The 18,197-nt window shown below is 62.0% G+C and overlaps 2 protein-coding genes across 5 annotated transcripts in view; one reads left to right on the top strand and one right to left on the bottom strand.

The window, feature by feature from the left end:
• Positions 1-6,576, top strand: part of USP43 (ubiquitin specific peptidase 43) — an 18,472-nt gene extending 11,896 nt beyond the window's left edge. The window contains exons 4-15 of the mRNA XM_057423962.1: positions 600-692; positions 999-1,134; positions 1,213-1,336; positions 1,992-2,148; positions 2,260-2,359; positions 3,205-3,308; positions 3,646-3,723; positions 3,816-3,945; positions 4,138-4,483; positions 4,980-5,138; positions 5,797-5,910; positions 5,993-6,576. Coding sequence (XP_057279945.1) covers positions 600-692; positions 999-1,134; positions 1,213-1,336; positions 1,992-2,148; positions 2,260-2,359; positions 3,205-3,308; positions 3,646-3,723; positions 3,816-3,945; positions 4,138-4,483; positions 4,980-5,138; positions 5,797-5,910; positions 5,993-6,576 — 2,125 coding nt within the window. The remainder of the gene's footprint in view (positions 1-599; positions 693-998; positions 1,135-1,212; positions 1,337-1,991; positions 2,149-2,259; positions 2,360-3,204; positions 3,309-3,645; positions 3,724-3,815; positions 3,946-4,137; positions 4,484-4,979; positions 5,139-5,796; positions 5,911-5,992) is intronic.
• A 2,647-nt stretch (positions 6,577-9,223) lies between these two features.
• Positions 9,224-18,197, bottom strand: part of ARHGAP44 (Rho GTPase activating protein 44) — a 240,279-nt gene continuing 231,305 nt past the window's right edge. For 2 of the 4 annotated variants that reach the window (XM_057423952.1, XM_057423949.1), the window contains 8 exons: positions 18,020-18,133; positions 17,792-17,883; positions 17,319-17,499; positions 17,214-17,231; positions 16,775-16,996; positions 15,214-15,311; positions 14,791-15,117; positions 9,224-10,139 (listed from right to left, as the gene is read on the bottom strand). In XM_057423952.1, the coding sequence (XP_057279935.1) occupies positions 9,991-10,139; positions 14,791-15,117; positions 15,214-15,311; positions 16,775-16,996; positions 17,214-17,231; positions 17,319-17,499; positions 17,792-17,883; positions 18,020-18,133 (1,201 nt within the window). In that variant the 3' untranslated portion in view covers positions 9,224-9,990. The remainder of the gene's footprint in view (positions 10,140-14,790; positions 15,118-15,213; positions 15,312-16,774; positions 16,997-17,213; positions 17,232-17,318; positions 17,500-17,791; positions 17,884-18,019; positions 18,134-18,197) is intronic. The other 2 variants (XM_057423951.1, XM_057423950.1) reach the window with 2 other exon arrangements.

Below are 18,197 nucleotides of genomic sequence, written 5' to 3'. Positions count from 1 at the left end.
TGGCAGGGCTCAGCCTTGGGGAGTCAGGCAGAGCTGTGGGCAGGGCATGGGCAGGGCATGCCCTGGTTGTCCTCTGTCAGTGCTGCTGGCTTGGTGGTAGAGCAACCCAGTAATGTGTGGTATCCCTCAAAGGTCCATACTGGGACTGGTACCTTTGTCAGTGACACAGGGGAATTGGGTGCAGCCTCAGCGCATTGGCAGGTGACACTGCAGTGAGTGACACCATTGATCATTAGAGGGAGGGGATACCATCAGAGGGGCCTGGATGGGCTGGAAGACTTTGCCCACATGAACCTCATCAAGTTCTGCAGGCCAGGGGCAAGGTCCATTACATACTGGATGGTGAATGGAGAAGAACTTGGGAATACAGTGGGTGTAAGACAGGGTGTTCTGGTGCCACAGCCATGCATGGGAAGTGGGAGATCTTGGTATTTAACTCTGGCTTCTCTAGTACCAATTACTGTGGATGGCCTTGTTAGGTTTCAGAGTGAACAAACCGTTGGATGGGGCAGGCAGGTGGGGATGCCAGGGGAGGTGGGGATGCCAGGGGTGCCATGCCAGTGCCAGTGCTGGTATTGCATCTCGGCTGTGTTTCACAGGTCCTCCCTGACATGCCCTCATTGCCTGAAGCAGAGCAACACCTTCGACCCCTTCCTGTGCATCTCCCTGCCCATCCCGCTGCGCAAGACCAGGTGAGCTGGGCGCTGCACATCCCCGCCGCTCACCAGTGCGGCAAGAGGCACAACCGCTGCTGCCGGGGTGTCAACTCCAGCCGAGTACTTGGCTTACCTGGGAGAGATGGCGGCAGCATTGGGGATGGGTGACAACACCACTGCAGGAGCTGTGTCCAGTGCGTGTTTGCTATCCCAGAGTCAGAGCCACCGTACCGGGGCGAGGTGGTCCCGGCGTGGTCCAAGCAGTGCTGGTGCAGCCTCACTGCTGAGCAGTCTCAGCGCGGTGGCTGAGGTGTGTCCCCCACAACCCCGCGGTCTCTGCAGGGCTCTCAACGTCACCCTGGTGCTGCAGTGCGAGCGCTGGCGGTTCGTGCGCGTGGGGCTGGCTGTGCCCCTGTCGGGCACCGTCGCTGGGCTGCGGGAGATGGTGGCGCGGGAGGGATGCATCCCCCCCGAGCAGGTAACGGGGTGAGGGCACGGTTCGGGGTGGCGGACAGAACCCCCGCAGGGGTGCTGAGGGTGCCGGTGCCGCCTGCAGGTGATCCTGGCCGAGGTGTCCCCGCAGGGCCTCCTGCGCTCCCTGGGCGATGCAGAGGAGCTGGGCGCTGCCGGGGAGCGGGCTCCGCTCTACGCCTTCCAGCCCCCCCCCGCCCGCCGCACAGGTACTGCCGCCTGCTGCCTGCCTGCACGTGCCGTTCTGATTGGTTGGGAGCGACCCCGGCAGCGCTGGGGGAGGCAGGCGCATCCCTGGGATTGGTGGAAGGCAGTCTTTCCCCTGTCTGTGATTGGTGGCTCAGAGTGTGCTGTGATTGGTGTTGGAGTGGTGTCCTGTCTGCTGTGATTGGTCAAAGGCAGTGGGATTGGGGGAAGTGGTCTCTGCTGGGATTGGTGAGTAACGTGTCTTTAGCTGTGGTTGGAGGGAGGCAGGTGGGCTCTGCTGTGATTGGTGAAAACCCTTTTCCCTCCACGCCGCGACTGGAGGGAGGTAGGTATGCTCTGTTGTGGCTGTTGGGAGCTGTGCCCTCTCTGCTGTGATTGCTGGGAGTCTTGGCGCTCATGGTGTGGTTGGTGGGAGGCAGGTGTGTCCCGCTGTGATTGGCGGGAGCCTTGTTCCATTGGTTGGAAGCAGGGGTGCTTTGCTGTGATTGGTGGGAGTCTTGTTTACCCCCTCGCACCCCCTTACCCTCCTGACAGTAACTGGTTGGAAGCAGGCATGCTCTGCAGTGATTGGAGAAGGCCAAGACCCCTGATCTGTGATTGGTGGGAGGTGTGGGGGTGCAGGAGGCAGGGCTGCCTCAGGACACGCTGTGCCCGCAGGGTGCAGCCTGCCTGCCTCCCCTGGGGCCACCCAGCCCGAGGGGCTGCACCGGGGACCGGCTGCTGCCTGCTCCTCCGACTGTCTGCACCGCGGGGCGGGCGGCCACATCCTGCTGCTGCTCTGCAACACGACGGGCTCTGGCCCCCAGCTCGCCAGGTACCTGCCTGCCCTGCCCGTGCCTCACCTGCACGGCACTGCCACTGTTCCCCCAGTGGGACAGGGCACGGGGGTGTCCCTCCTCAGCCGCGTGTCCCCCACTGTCCCCAGGTTTGGGCCACCGCTGTTGCTGCGGGAGGAGAGGGGTGCTTCCTGGGAGCAGCTCCAGCAGAGCATCCTGGCCCTGCTGCAGGAAGACGTGCAGGCACAGGTGAGCACGACAGGGGGGACACCCGCTGCCACTGCAGCCATGGCAGGGATGGAGCCATGGGTGGCCATGGTGTCTCCATGGGCAGCTGTAGTGGAGCAGTGGGTGGCCCTGGTGTGGCTCTACATGGCCATGGTGGCCCCATCAATGGCTGTGGTGTCACCATGGGTGATCGTGGTGGAGCTATGCTCAGCTGTAGGGTCACTGTGGGTTGTGATAGCCCCGGGGGTGGTTGTGGTGTTGGTGCTGGTGGCTCATGGTCACTGTGGGTGGCCATGCTCTCACTGTGGGTGGTCATATTCACACTGCAGACAGGCAGAGACATCACAGAGGGTGCCCACAGTGTCACCGTGGGTGGCGGCAGTTTTCTTGTGCATGGTCATGTTGTCACCACAGTGGCCAATGTCACCATTGGTGGCCACGGTGTCCATGTTGGTGGCTGTTGGTGTCCCTGTGGATGCTCACACTGTCACTGCAGGTGGCCAGTGGTGTCGCCACGGGTGGCTACAGTATCACCATGTGTGGCCGCAGCGCCAGCCAGCTCCCGTGGCAGAGCTGCGCCAGCCCAGCCACCCTCCTCAGCACCCTGGTGCCACTATCCTATGGGCGCTGGTGTCCCCGTGCTGCCCACTGCCCCCCAGCCACACTGTTGCCAGCAGAATGGGTCATCCCCCATCCCCCCATCCATCTCCGTGTGTGTCCCTTGCCAGCCCAGCCACAGGGACCAAAGAAAACTCATTTCTGGGGCTTTTCTTGTCTTCTTTCACGAAGCACGGCTCCCCCGGCTGCTGCTGGAGGGCAGGAAGGCTCTGCCTCCCCGCAGCCCCACAGCCCCCTCTCCCTTGCAGGGCACAGGAGTCCTCTTCCGCATCCGCCTGGCTGGGGGCTCAGCCCCCTGCACCTACCTGTCCCCACAGGACCCCCGCCCCCTCTGCCACCCTGCTGTCGACAGGTAAGGGCACTGCAGGGACAGGATTGTCCCCAGGATATCCACCCACTCCCCAGGGGTGCAGTGGTGTCACCATGGCTGGTCACAGTGTCCCTCTGCATGGTTGTGTTGCCGCCATGGATGGCCAAAGGTGTCCCTGCGGCTGGCCACAGTGTCAGCACGGGTGGCCACCACTGCGGCCACCCTTCTCCCCAGGCACTAGGTCCCCATCCCTGTGTCTCCATTGTGGGTGTTACACGGGGAGGTGGTGGCCATCCCTGCCTGCCACTATGGGGTGCCAAGGGGTTGGCCCCACAGGGACAAGGGTTTTGGGGGCATCTCACCTCATCCTCACCCCCAGAGCCCTGCAGCTGAGCGGGACAGGTGGCCCTCCCCACGTGAAGCTGACAGTGGAGTGGGATGTGAGCACCAAAGAGCGGTGAGTGCCTTGCACCCAGAGGGGTGGAGCATCCCCGCACTTGGCTCACCCTCCCTGACCTCCCTCCGCTGTCATGGCACTGCCCCCCACAGCCTTTTCGGCAACCTCCAGGAGGAGGTGGTGCAGGACGCCGAGAGTGTGCGGCTGCAGCAGCAAGCGCATGGGCAGCAGCACAGCTGCACGCTGGATGAGTGCTTCCAGCTCTACACCAAGGAGGAGCAGGTACCAGGCACCCCACCAGCCACACAGGCAGCAGGCACCCTTCCTGCACACTGCCAGCATCCTGCCCGCACTCTGCCTGCGCCCGGCAGAGCCCCACGGAGGGCGAGCTCTGCCCGCTGCACGGTAGCTGTCAGGGTTTGCGGTGCTGGCGCCGCGGGGGAGGGAGGTGACCGTGGCATGCGGTGTCTCCAGCTGGCCCCGGATGACGCCTGGCGCTGCCCGCACTGCAAGGTGCCCCAGCAGGGCACGGTGAAGCTGAGCCTTTGGACACTGCCCGACATCCTCATCATCCACCTCAAGCGCTTTCGCCAGGTGGCTGAGCACCGGCACAAGCTCACCACGCTGGTGAGGTTCCCCCTGCGGGGTCTCGACATGGCCCCTCACGTGGCGCAGCGGGGCCAGGCTGGTGGGCAGCTGTTGGGGCGCTGGGCCTGGCAGGGCCCCCCCCGCCTGCCCCCAGGCTGCCCCCGTGACTCCCTCTACGACCTGTACGCGGTCTGCAACCACCACGGCAGCTTGCAGGGCGGGCACTACACCGGTGAGCGGCATGGGGGGAGCAGGGTGCAGAACCTGGGTGGGGGTGCTGCGGGGGGGTTGTCATGGGGCAAGGTGTGAGGCTTGGGGGCATGGCAGAGGGGTATGTGTGGGGTATGGCATGGGGTTGGGAGGCAAGCCATGCCATGCCATGGAGCAAGGTGTAGGGACTTGGGGGCACTGCAGAGGGATATGCCATGGGGTACTGCATGAGCCTGGGGGAGACTGGAGAGGGGTGTGTCATGGGCCATGGCACAGGCTTGGGGGGGCACTGCAGGGGGTTGCCATGGCAAGCTGGGGCACAGGGCACACGTACAATGGCCTTTCAACCACACCAGGGCACGCGTGGCACTGGGACGTGCTCCTTCACAACAGCGTTCTGCATCCCCAGGCTGTCCCCATGTTGGGGCTTGTACTCCCCACTGCACCCTGGGACTGGGGGCAGATGAGGGCCATGACACCCCTCACCCCTGTGTCCCCTCCTTACCTCTCGTCCCCAGCCTACTGCTGCAACGCCCTGGATGGGCAGTGGTACAGCTACGATGACAGCAGGGTGGAGGGGGTGCCGGAGGCCGAGGTGAGCACCCGCAGCGCCTATATTCTCTTCTACCAGCGCCGCAAGGCTGTGCCCATATGGTCTGCTGGCAGCTCCATCAGGGGTGAGCACTCCAACCTCCCTGCCACTGCCCCCGGCATGCGTGGCACATCAGAGTGCACATACATGCACATAGAATGCAGCACGTGTGTGCAGCAGAGCCAAACGTGTGTGCATTCTGCAGAGCTGCATGCACAGGGCCATGCACACACAGCCATGCATGGACGGCACAGCAGCACATGCAGCGTGTAGCCAGGTGTACGTGCATACCTGCATGTAGTGTTGTGCACACCCAGCACACCCATGTGCGTGCACTTTCACATGTGTGTAAGCAGATACACATGCACAGATTCCTGCAGCCCAGCGCACACTTGCTCACGGGTGTGCGGGTTGGGGACATGCAGGCGTGCAGCACGGTTGGCGTGTGCAGCATTGCTGGTGCACACCCCTCCACCCCTGTGTGCTTCAGACTGCAGCCACACTCACCGTGCGCTTGTGCACACACAGATGTGCATACGTGACCATGCACTTGTGCACACACAGATGTGTATGTGTGCCCACAGATGTGCATGTGCACTCACACAGGCGTGCACATGCATGCACAGCTGGGCTCAGCCCTTTGCTCCCCCACTGCTGAGCACCCCTGGGGGCTGCAGCATCGGCCACCCGGGATGGGAGCCCAGCAGAACCCTGCAGCCCAGCCCAGTTCCCGCTCCCCACAGGCTCCCCGCTGGCAGAGCACTGGCTGTCCCGCCTGGGCAGCGACACGGGGGACACCGCAGCTGCCCGGCCCTCCCTGCCGGGCACCCACCACGCCACTGCCGCCCAGGAGAAAGGTGATGCTGAGCACCCCTTCCCCACCCCAGCACCCCAGGGGCCTCCCGCATCCTCCTGCTTCACTCGTGTCTGTCACTGCAGGTGGCTTCGAGGCCAGGCCCTTTGTGCGGGGCGTCCAGCGCCGCAGCGCCAGCGCCCAGCTCTCTGCCACTGGTGGCCGGTCCCTCGCGTGCCAGGAGCAGGGCCCGGGGGAGCTCGTGGCCTACCTGGAGTCGGGGCGCCGGCCCCGCTGCACGCAGCGCTCGCTGCTCCCGCTCGGCACGGGGGGCACCCACCTGGCACAGCCCGGCACCCCCCGAGCCCCCCGCCAGCCCCTGCGCGTGCCCGCGCTGCGGCGAGCGGCCAGCGCCGGTCCCGAGGGGTCCCTGCGTGTGCCCCCCAGAAGCCAGAGCAGGAGGGGCGCGGGGGGGCTGCCGCGGGCAGAGGGGGATTGGGGTGACCCCCCCGCGCAGCCGTCCCCCAGCCTGGCAGCCTTGGTGCACTCGCGGAGCTTGGCCAGCCTGACCCTGCACCGCGACGGGGGGCTGCGGCGCTCGGCCTCCCTGGGCAGGGGCACGGGGGGGCTGCCCCTGCCTGCCTGGGGTCCCCCTGGGTCCACGCTGCGGCGGGGACGGCGGCTCACAGGCTCCCTGCAGCGCCCGGCCGTGCCCGAGTCCAGCTTCTGAGCCGTGGCCGGTGGGCATCGCCCCGGGGCCCCTGCCGTGGGGGCTCCCAAGCTGGGGGTGTGTCTGAGCCAGCGGATCCCAAACAAGGGTCGTGCTGAGCCGGGAACATCCCAGCCTGGGGGCATCCCAGTCCAGACAGTCAGATATCCCTAAGATGGATCATCCCAAACCATGGGAGGGCCTCCCAAACAGGGAGCATCCCAAACCTGCCAAATGAAGGCATCCTGATTTGGGGCTCCCAAACCAGGGTCTTCCTGAACCAAGGGCATCCTGAGCTGGAGGCTCCCAGCCCAGGGGCTACTGACCTTGGGGGAATTCCAAACCAGGGTATCCCAGCCCAGCGGCTCCCCAACAGGGGCCGTCCCGAACTGGAAGCTCCCGAACGGGAATCCTGACCTGGGGGCTCCCAAATGGTGGCATGCTGACTCAGGGCAGCCCGACCCAGGGGCATTCCAAACTGGGGCGTCCCCAGCTGCGTGTTCCTGACCTGGGGACATCCCAATCTGGTGGCTCTGAAACCAGGGGCATCCCAAGCCAGGAGTATCCTGAGCTAGGAGCACCACTCGCCCACCTGCCCATGCCCCTTCCCATGGAGCAGGCGGGCAGGGGCTCCCCAGCCCTGCCAGCTCTAAGGCACAAGAGTATTTATTGTAGTGGGAGAGTTTTATTCAGGTGCTTTTTGTTTTCCAAAAGGCAGCTGCTGGGGGGCTGGGGGTCCCCACACCACACTCTATGCAACCCACGATTCCTCCAGCCAGCTTTTGTACACAGGGGCTGCTGCCCACAGCACACCATTTCTATTAAAGACACTGAAAGGAGCCCAGTGTGCTGTCTGGAGATGGCGTCCAGGAGTGGGAAGGGCGTTGTGTCCCATACAGAGGTGGTCCTGGGGCTGTGGTGCCCCAGGGTGGTGGGCATCACCCTGGGCGTGGGGCTTGGCAGGGTCGCTGCTGGCCAGAGCCTGCCTTGGCACAGCCGCGTGTGGGCTGGGAGGTGGCAGTGCCAAGAGCACCAGTCGTGGTGCCCTGTGGCCATGCCTGGCAAGGCAGAGGAAGGCAATGTCTGGAGAAACAGTGGCAGGCAGGGATGGAGATGGAGGAAGTGAGATCAGGCTGGAGAGAAAGGTGGAGGCAGCTGGAAGAGGTGGAGGTACATGGGAGAGGAAGGGGGGTACAGGAGGTAGACCTGAAGGTGGGATCAGGGTGCAGGAGACAGAGGGGTGTGGAGGAGGTCAGACTGGGGTGGAGATGGAGGAGATGAAGGTGGAAGTGGAGGACATAGGTGTGGATGAGGTGGGATGGAGATGGAGGAGACAGGGACAGAGATGAAGAGATGGAGGTGGAAGTAGAGATGGAAGTAGGACTGGGATGAGGTGGAAGAGGAGGAAGAGATGAAGGTGAGGGAGACCATCCCTTACTGGAGGCTTGCTTCAGTCTAAGGCCCTTGCTCTGCCACTGCTGTGCCCTGGCTGTTAACCCTGCTTTGTGTCAGCGAACAAATGTGGGGTTGTCCCCCATGTGCCACCCTGGTAAGCAGCAGCCCTGGGCATGGCAGGTTCCTCAAGGCACCCAAGGGCTGCTGGCAGTGGCATGGGCAGGACACCCACATGCACCCCACAACAGCAGCTGGGAGGGGGTGGGAGCCCCAGTGCAAGTGGTCATCCCTGTGCTACGCCTTGAGGACCTTGTGCCACACTGCCAAGCTCCATGGGTGGCATCCCCACAGACAGCCCCCACCATCCCATGGGGAATGGGGTAAAAGATGTGGCTTGGCCAGGTTGTAGACCCGCTCCAGTGATGCACCGAAGTGTGGGCAGAGCACTATCCCTTCCCTGGCACCCATGTCTGCCTGCAGGCAGCAGCATCTGGAGTATCCACTCCCTGTGATCCATGGACATGCCCCTTCATACCCTGGAAAGTGGGGTCCCAGCCCTCACCCCATCCCACCAGGCTGGGGTAGGCCTTGGTGCCAGACAAGGTCATCGCTGCCCACCCTCCACCATGGTGCTCCTCTCCACACGTGCTGCTCAGCCCCAAAACACAGGCAGGACCTGCCACAATAGGGTGGGTGGGTGCCTGTTGGGCACCTACCCCAGGACTGGAACCACCCCAAGCCTGATGCCCCACCCCATTGGATCAGGACCATGACAGCCCACACAAAGCACAAACCCACAGTTCTATCACTCCATCCCTCATTAAAACTCATTTCCTACAGCAAAACACCTTCCAAGAGCTAGGGGGACCAGCCCAGAATCCAGGCTGGGACACTTCAGGTCCAATGAGGCCCCATCCCATGGGACCAGGAGCATGACAGCCCATACAAAGCAGAATCCCCATCATTTTATCACCCCAGCCCTCATTAAACCCAGTTTCCTACAGCACCTTCCAAGAGCCTATGTCCTAAATCCAACAGTGGGCACCAAGCCAGGCTGGGACCACCCCAAATCTAGGCTGGGGCCAGCTCAAATCCATCCTAGGAGGATCCCACAGCTGGTGCTGCCCCATCCCCTGGGACCAGGACCACAACATCCTGCACTGACCCTACTGTTTCCTGTGTCCCAACCCTCCTGCATCCCCACATCCTCCCACTAAGCCCCCCAGTGCCTCAGCTGCCATGGTGCCGATGGGCATTAAGCAAACGCCAGTGCTGCCGGGCAGTTCCCAGCGAGTGGCACATGGATTTATTGATTACTTTTGGGGTGCTGGTGCCCCCAGGGGCCCACCTGGGGCAAGGGGCATGGTGCGAGCGGGGCGGGGGCGAAGCACGGCCATTTCCATCCTCCTGCTGGGCACTGGGTGGGCGAGAACGGCTCCAAATAAAACAAATCTCTATATTTTTTCTCTCTATAGATACAAATATATAGTATATGTATCTCTGCCGATATATATATATATATCTTATCTCTCTGGGAAGGATAAAAGGTTAATTTGTCTTTGCATGCACAACCAAAGCCACCAACCCACAGGGACAATGGGTGCCAAGGGACACGTGCCCTTCCCCGCTGGCACCCCAAAAGCCTGAGGGGGGCACATCCTGTTATTGCTGATCAGGTCCCGTCCTGCTCCGGCAAACAAGCGGAGGGGGCAGAAGCTGAAGAAATGAAATCCTGCTGCAAAGCACCATCGAGCTCATTGTCACCTGGCTGGTACCCAGTGGCACCCACCATCAGGGCACGGAGGAGGTGGTGGCATCACCCCAGGACCATGGGTGCTGCGGGGCAAGGGGGGGGAGGGGCAGGCACCCTGTTGAAAGGCAAAGTCTGGATAAGGCAAAAAGAAACTGAACTCAAAACCAGCGACTGCCCCCAAACTGGGCACTTTGCCACACGAAACTGCCGTGCCAGTGACCCTTGGTGCCGACGGCTGGTGCTGGCCCCTGGGTGATGCAAGGATGAGCTTGGGGACAGGGACACTGTCATAGGGCTGTGCTCTCCGATTCCTCCTCCTCCTCTGGCCGGGCAGCCGGGCCTGGCCCCGAGAGTCTCTGCGGTGCCTCCGGCGGGTCCCGGCACAGGGCGGCATCTGGGGGGACGTGGAGGGAAGGGACCTCAAAACGGAGCAGACCTGCAGGAGGGCAGAGTGATGGGGGACACCACAGCGGGAGCTTGGCGGTAGGACACCCTGCCAAGGGCTGGTGCCATGGTAGTGCCACCACCAGGGATGTCACCACTTGTCCCTGCTCTGTGCTACCCCACCCGAGCCGGAGCCTGTGACACCAGCACACGGCCTGTCCCCCACGATGCTCTGGTTCCCTCCCACCAAGCACAGGTGGTGCTGCTGTCCCTTCTCCCAAGGGACCTGCAGAGTGAAACAGTGACACAGGGTGACCTACAGCCCGAGGCTGGTGGTGTCACCACCGTCCCTTGTTGAGAGCCCAGCAAGAACACCTGAGGAAAAGCACCCCTGCCTGTGCCTGCCAGGCCCTGCGGCCAGCTCAGGCACTCCGCAATGGGCAGCAGCTCCTCAGGGCACCCAGCAAAGAGCTGCACCCATGCTGGGGTGCAATGCCAGGGTGCACCGATGCCAGGGTGCAATGCTGTGGTGCAATGCTGGGGTACACCAGTGCTAGGCAGTGATGCCTGGGTGTGATGTCCAGGCTGCACCAGTGCCAGGGGGCAATGCCAGGGTGCTGTGCCAGGGCTACAACGACTGGGGTGCAAGACCGGGACTGCACATGATGCTGCATGCGATGCCAGAGCTGCACCGATGCCAGAGCCGCCACTGAAGGTGAGCAGCAGCCCAGGGAGTGCCAGCCCCGGTTCAGTGGATGCCAGGGTCCTGCTGTGCCCACACTGTGCCATCCCGCTCCAGGCAGGCTGGGCACACGGCAGAGCAGAGCACCCATGGTCAGCATGGGCAGAGCTGGGAGCTCCCAGCTGTGCCTGGCCCCATGCTACCCCGGCCTGTGTCCCTTGTGTCCCTGATGACATCAAAGCATCTCCCTGTTCATCCCCCTCAAAGGATGCAGCCCCCACTGCTGTAGGAACACCGGGGTGGTGGGACACATGGAGACACGAACACCACCTAAGGACAGGGACAGCACAGCAGGAACAGCGGCGGGACAGGCTCGTGGTGCTTCCCAGAGATAATGCCACCTTCCGAGGGTCATCAACACCTTCCGTAGGGTGCCTACACTTTCCAAGTGACAGTCCCACCTTTCCAAGGACATTGTCACTTTCCTGGGGACACTGCAGCCTTTCTGGACACATCTGCACCTTTCTCAGGGGGACACCTCCATCTTCCTCAGGATGCCGCCTTCACGCAAACATCATCACCCTCCTGGTGACAGTTCCACCTTTCCAGGGAGACAGCTACATTTCCAGGGACGCTGACACCTTCCTGAGTACATCATTACCCTCCCAGGGTCATCACCACCATCTCAGGGATATCACAACTTTCCCGGGAACAGTTCTTCCTTTCCAGGGAGGATGCCTCCTTCTCGGGGACATCACCACCTTCCTGAGCACATCACCACCTTCCTGAGCACATCACCACCTCCCTGAGCACATCACCACCTTCCTGGGGACATCACCACCTTCCTGAGCACATCACCACCTTCCTGGGGACATCACCACCTTCCTGGGGACATCACCACCTTCCTGAGGACATCACCACCTTCCTGGGGACATCACCACCTTCCTGAGCACAACACCCCCTTCCTGAGCACATCACCACCTTCCTGAGCACATCACCACCTTCCTGGGGACATCACCACCTTCCTGGGGACATCACCACCTTCCTGAGCACATCACCACCTTCCTGGGGACATCACCACATTCCTGAGGACATCACCACCTTCCTGGGCACATCACCACCTTCCTGAGCACATCACCACCTTCCTGGGCACATCACCACCTTCCTGGCCACATCACCACCTTCCTGGGGACATCACCGCCTTCCTGGGGACATCACCGCCTTCCTGAGCACATCACCGCCTTCCTGGGGACATCACCACCTTCCTGGGGACATCACCACCTTCCTGAGCACATCACCACCTTCCTGGGGACATCACCACCTTCCTGAGCACATCACCACCTTCCTGGGGACATCACCACCTTCCTGAGCACATCACCACCTTCCTGAGCGCATCACCCCCTTCCTGGGGACATCACCACCTTCCTGAGCACATCACCACCTTCCTGGGGACATCACCACCTTCCTGAGCACATCACCACCTTCCTGAGCACATCACCACCTTCCTGGGGACATCACCACCTTCCTGAGCACATCACCACCTTCCTGGGGACATCACCGCCTTCCTGAGGACATCACCACCTTCCTGAACACATCACCACTTTCCTGGGGACATCACCACCTTCCTGAGCACATCACCACCTTCCTGAGCGCATCACCCCCTTCCTGGGGACATCACCCCCTTCCTGGGGACATCACCACCTTCCTGAGCACATCACCACCTTCCTGGGGACATCACCGCCTTCCTGAGGACATCACCACCTTCCTGAGCACATCACCACCTTCCTGGGGACATCACCACCTTCCTGAGCACATCACCACCTTCCTGGGGACATCACCACCTTCCTGAGCACATCACCACCTTCCTGAGCACATCACCACCTTCCTGAGCACATCACCCCCTTCCTGGGGACATCACCACCTTCCTGAGCACATCACCCCCTTCCTGGGGACATCACCACCTTCCTGAGCACATCACCCCCTTCCTGGGGACATCACCACCTTCCTGGGGACATCACCACCTTCCTGAGCACATCACCCCCTTCCTGAGCACATCACCCCCTTCCTGGGGACATCACCACCTTCCTGGGGACATCACCGCCTTCCTGGGGACATCACCCCCTTCCTGGGGACATCACCCCCTTCCTGGGGACATCACCACCTTCCTGGGGACATCACCGCCTTCCTGAGGACATCACCACCTTCCTGAGCACATCACCACCTTCCTGGGGACATCACCACCTTCCTGAGCACATCACCACCTTCCTGGGGACATCACCACCTTCCTGAGCACATCACCACCTTCCTGAGCACATCACCACCTTCCTGGGGACATCACCACCTTCCTGAGCACATCACCCCCTTCCTGGGGACATCACCCCCTTCCTGGGGACATCACCCCCTTCCTGGGGACATCACCACCTTCCTGGGGACATCACCACCTTCCTGGGGACATCACCCCCTTCCTGGGGACATCACCACCTTCCTGAGCACATCACCACCTTCCTGAGCACATCACCACCTTCCTGAGCACATCACCACCTTCCTGGGGACATCACCGCCTTCCTGAGGACATCACCACCTTCCTGAGCACATCACCACCTTCCTGGGGACATCACCACCTTCCTGAGCACATCACCACCTTCCTGGGGACATCACCACCTTCCTGAGCACATCACCACCTTCCTGAGCACATCACCACCTTCCTGGGGACATCACCACCTTCCTGAGCACATCACCACCTTCCTGAGCACATCACCACCTTCCTGGGCACATCACCACCATCCTGAGCACATCACCACCTTCCTGAGCACATCACCACCTTCCTGGGGACATCACCACCTTCCTGGGGACATCACCACCTTCCTGGGGACATCACCACCTTCCTGGGGACATCACCACCTTCCTGAGGACATCACCACTTTCCTGAGCACATCACCACCTTCCTGAGCGCATCACCCCCTTCCTGGGGACATCACCACCTTCCTGGGGACATCACCACCTTCCTGGGGACATCACCACCTTCCTGGGGACATCACCGCCTTCCTGAGGACATCACCACCTTCCTGGGGACATCACCACCTTCCTGAGCACATCACCCCCTTCCTGGGGACATCACCACCTTCCTGGGGACATCACCCCCTTCCTGGGGACATCACCACCTTCCTGGGGACATCACCACCTTCCTGGGGACATCACCACCTTCCTGAGCACATCACCACCTTCCTGGGGACATCACCACCTTCCTGAGCACATCACCACCTTCCTGGGGACATCACCACCTTCCTGAGCACATCACCCCCTTCCTGGGGACATCACCACCTTCCTGGGGACATCACCCCCTTCCTGGGGACATCACCACCTTCCTGGGGACATCACCACCTTCCTGGGGACATCACCACCTTCCTGAGCACATCACCCCCTTCCTGGGGACATCACCACCTTCCTGGGGACATCACCACCTTCCTGAGCACATCACCCCCTTCCTGGGGACATCACCACCTTCCTGGGGACATCACCACCTTCCTGAGCGCATCACCCCCTTCCTGGGGACATCACCACCTTCCTGAGCACATCACCACCTTCCTGGGGACATCACCACCTTCCTGAGCACATCACCACCTTCCTGAGCGCATCACCCCCTTCCTGGGGACATCACCCCCTTCCTGGGGACATCACCACCTTCCTGGGGACATCACCCCCTTCCTGGGGACATCACCACCTTCCTGAGGACATCACCACCTTCCTGAGCGCATCACCCCCTTCCTGGGGACATCACCCCCTTCCTGGGGACATCACCACCTTCCTGGGGACATCACCACCTTCCTGGGGACATCACCCCCTTCCTGGGGACATCACCCCCTTCCTGGGGACATCATCTCTTCCAGAGGGTGCTGTCACTTTCCCAGTGACAGTCCCAGTTCTCCACGGGCACCGCCACCTTCCTGAGCCCGCTGCCACCTTTCCAGGGGCATCACCCCCTCCCCGGGGCCACCAGCAGCCGCCCCCCCCGCGGGGTTACCTGTGACGGCGCCGTCCCCGGGGCCCGCGGTGTCCCGGCAGGGCAGCTCCGGGGGCTGGGGGGGGCCGGGGGCGGCCGCGGGGGGCTGCGGCGGCGGGGGCAGGGCGGGCCGCGGCCGCGGCTTCGGGGTGGGCCGGGAGCGGGCGGCGGCGGCGGCGGGGGGGGGCAGGAGCGGGGCGGGCGGCGGGCAGGGCCCGGGGGGCGCGGCGGGGCCGAACGCGGCGGGGGTGCTGGGGGGGGTGGGGGAGAGGCTGCCGGGGGACGGCTGCCCCCCCCCCGGCTCCCCCGCGGCCGCCCGCGGCGGGATGGGCGCCAGCTTCTTGGCCACTGCGAGAAGAGACAAGGGGGGGTCAGGGTGCCGCGGGTCACACCGAGCGCGGGGACCCCTCCCGGATCCCCCCCCCACCCCCGGCCCGCTCCTACCTTTGCGCGGGGCGAGCGGGCTCTGCTCGGCCGGGACCGGCCCGGGGCTGCCGTGGAGCTGCCCGGCCCCGGGGGGGAGCTCCGGGGGTCCGAGAGTGCTGGGGCGGGGGTGGGGGGGAAGGTAAAAAAGGGGAAAAGGGGAAGGGAAAAGGAGGGTGAGGAGGAGACGGGGAAGGTGGGGAGGGGAAGGGCAAGGGGGATGGAGGGCAAGGGCAGGAGTAAGGGGAAGGGGAAAGGAAAAGGGAAGGTGATGGAAGGGAAAATAATCAAAAAAAGAAAAAATAAATTGATAAAAAGTAAATTCAAAATAGGCAATTAAAAATAATTTAAAATCATCATGCAAAATGAAAATTAAAAAAAAATGAAAGAATGTAAAATTGAAAACCAAAATGGAACAAAATAAAGAAAACAATAAAATACAAAGTAAACAAATACCAAAAAAAATCAAAAAAGAAAACAAACAACAAAAAAGCAAAACTTGCAAGAAAAACTAAATAAAAACCCACAGTTTTTTTTTTAAATTAATAGGAATAAGAACTGAAAAGGGACATGACCCCCCCGCAGGCAGCGGCAGGAGCCTCGCTCCAGCCCAGCGGGTGTTTCTCAGCCCCCAGCCCACCTGCAGCGCCCACCAGCCCCCGGTCTGCGGTTCCCCGTTTCCTGTGGCTCCCGGGGGAGCAGCAGCACTGTGCAGGGGGGGCTCAGGGAAAGCCCTCTGGGGGCAGTGAGGGTGCGAGGCTGACACCAGGGTGAGGGGAGAGCAGCAAGGGGAAGGCTGCGTGGGGGGAGGCTCTGGCTGCAGCCCAGCCGGGGGGGCTGTGCCCAGGCATGGGGCCGGGGAGCCACTGGTGCGTGGGGCAGGGGCGGGGATGAAGCCAGGCTCCCCAGCCCTGCTGCAGAATGGCCAGAAACACCCTAAAAAGAGGCAGAAAAAATCCCCCAGAAAATAAGGGAAAAAGTAATGAAAGAACAGAAGCACTGGGAGGGGAGGAGGGGAGGAGGGGAGGGCAGGGGATTGCTGCGGTGAAGGTCTCGGGGTGGGGCAGGAGCCCCTCACCTCATCCTAGCACTCCACAGCATGACCCATGCAGCGCTGCCACCCACACCCATGGGTGCGCCCCGGAGCACAGCACGTCTCACAGATGGCTGCAGAGCCCAGCCCATCATTCTGGGGTAGAAATTTGGAATTCGGGTACTTTCTCCACCTGACCTCTCAAGTCAGGCACAGACCTTGGGCAGAGGAAGGGCGCAGGGGACACTGGGCTCCTTTAGGCTTTTCCTTGCATCTCCTTCCATCACCAGCACAAAATTCATTCCAGCTGTGAGCCAGGCTGGGGACCCACAGGAAAATCCACCATTCCCACGAGGCCAGCAGGATGGGGATGTTGCGATGGCTACAGGGATGCTGAGCATCCTCCCACTGCCCCAGGATACTGCTCCTCTCCCGGGGATGCTGAGCATCCTCTCCCACTGCCTCCAGCGTGGCCATGGGGCTGGTTTGCTGCTGCACACATTGGGAGGGATGCCCAGGTCAGGGACCCAGGGGTGCCGGTGGCCTTACCTTGTCCGCTCAGCTCCCGGGGGGAAGCCAAAGCTGGTGGGAGGCGGGGAAGGGGTAGCGGATGTGTCCAGCGCTTGCTCGGGAATGGGTGAGTGGGGCGCGGGGGGCAGCTCTGAGGGCGGTGCAGGCGGCTGCATGGCTGGCGGGGTGGAGGCTGTCTTGCGTGCCGCAGACGTGCCTCGGCGAGCCACCCACGAGGTGTCCATCACCCTGACGCCCATGCTGTGGGGACACAGAGACAGGCTCTCAGCACCCACCCTCCAGCTCCCTAAAGATGCCTCTTCTACTGGGAAGTTGCTGGGAATGAACCTCCATGGCAATAGGGCAGGGGTGGCAGTGAGATTCACCCCGTATCCCTCCCCCAGGTACCAGCATTCTCTCAGCAACCACCCCGCATCCTCCCAGCACCTTCCCAGCACTGCTGCAGAGGATACAGTACCTTTGGATTTTCCTAAGGCTGCATGGACAGAAACACAAGATTGTTAGTTTAAAATGACAGTGCCACCCCTCCCTCTTCCCAAACCCAGCACCACAAAGACCCTACCCATCCTTCTTGTAAAACTCCAGCATCATGTTGTCTGTAGCCACGCTAAGGGGCCGTCGTGCCTGGTCATGCTGCCGGCGGTCTGCGTGGTCCATGTCTGGGGAGGGCATGGAGCTGTAGTTGGCATTGTGGTTGATGTGCATGGGACTGCCGTAGTTGCCAGTCACATTGAACTCAATGTCTGAAGGAGAGAAAGGAGAAGAGGGGACATCGGGACCTGTGTCCTCAGGGAGGGGTGGAGGTGGGGGATCAGCACAGCAAGAATGCTCAGGCGGGCATGGAGCAGCTGGGTTGGGCTCACTGGTGTGATGAGTCTTGCCAGATCTCTGCCAGAGCCTCCCCCCTCCCCAAACCAAAGCAGGCAGAGGGGGCTGGCAAAAATCAATGTGGGAACTCAGCACTCACTCCCAGGGAGGGCTGTGGTGTCCCACAAAGCCCATCCCACCCCGCCACGACCATTGCACACAGCCTACCTCCGGGGAAGAACCAGTCGGCATGCTGGATGAGTGGCTCAATGATCCCCACGATCTGCAGTGAGACGGTTGTCATCATCTCTGTCATGTTCCTGCAGGGCAGCAGGGATGGGCTCAGCACCCCACTGCAGTCCAGCCTTATTCCCGGCAGGATTTTGGCCCCAGGCCCCCCCACACCATTTCCCCAGCATCCCTCTGGCATGCTCACTTTCCACCCGGATACCTTACCCGTCCGCCTGCGGCCACAGAAGGTTGGGCCCCAGCACGATGGCCACATTGCTCGGTGTCATTTTATTCATGTCCTGGTACTCGGTCAGCTTGGCCAGGAATTTAATCACGTACCTGGAAATCGGAGCCCAGCCATGCCGGTGTATCAGAGCCACGTCTCCACCATGGCCTCCCCGGG

The sequence above is a fragment of the Pezoporus wallicus genome, unplaced genomic scaffold (genome assembly GCF_028554395.1).
Source record: "Pezoporus wallicus isolate ANWC-B61680 ecotype Strahan unplaced genomic scaffold, APGP_CSIRO_Pwel_v1 contig_7876, whole genome shotgun sequence".
Lineage (NCBI taxonomy): Eukaryota > Metazoa > Chordata > Aves > Psittaciformes > Psittacidae > Pezoporus > Pezoporus wallicus.
This window is presented reverse-complemented; position numbering and strand designations above follow the sequence as displayed.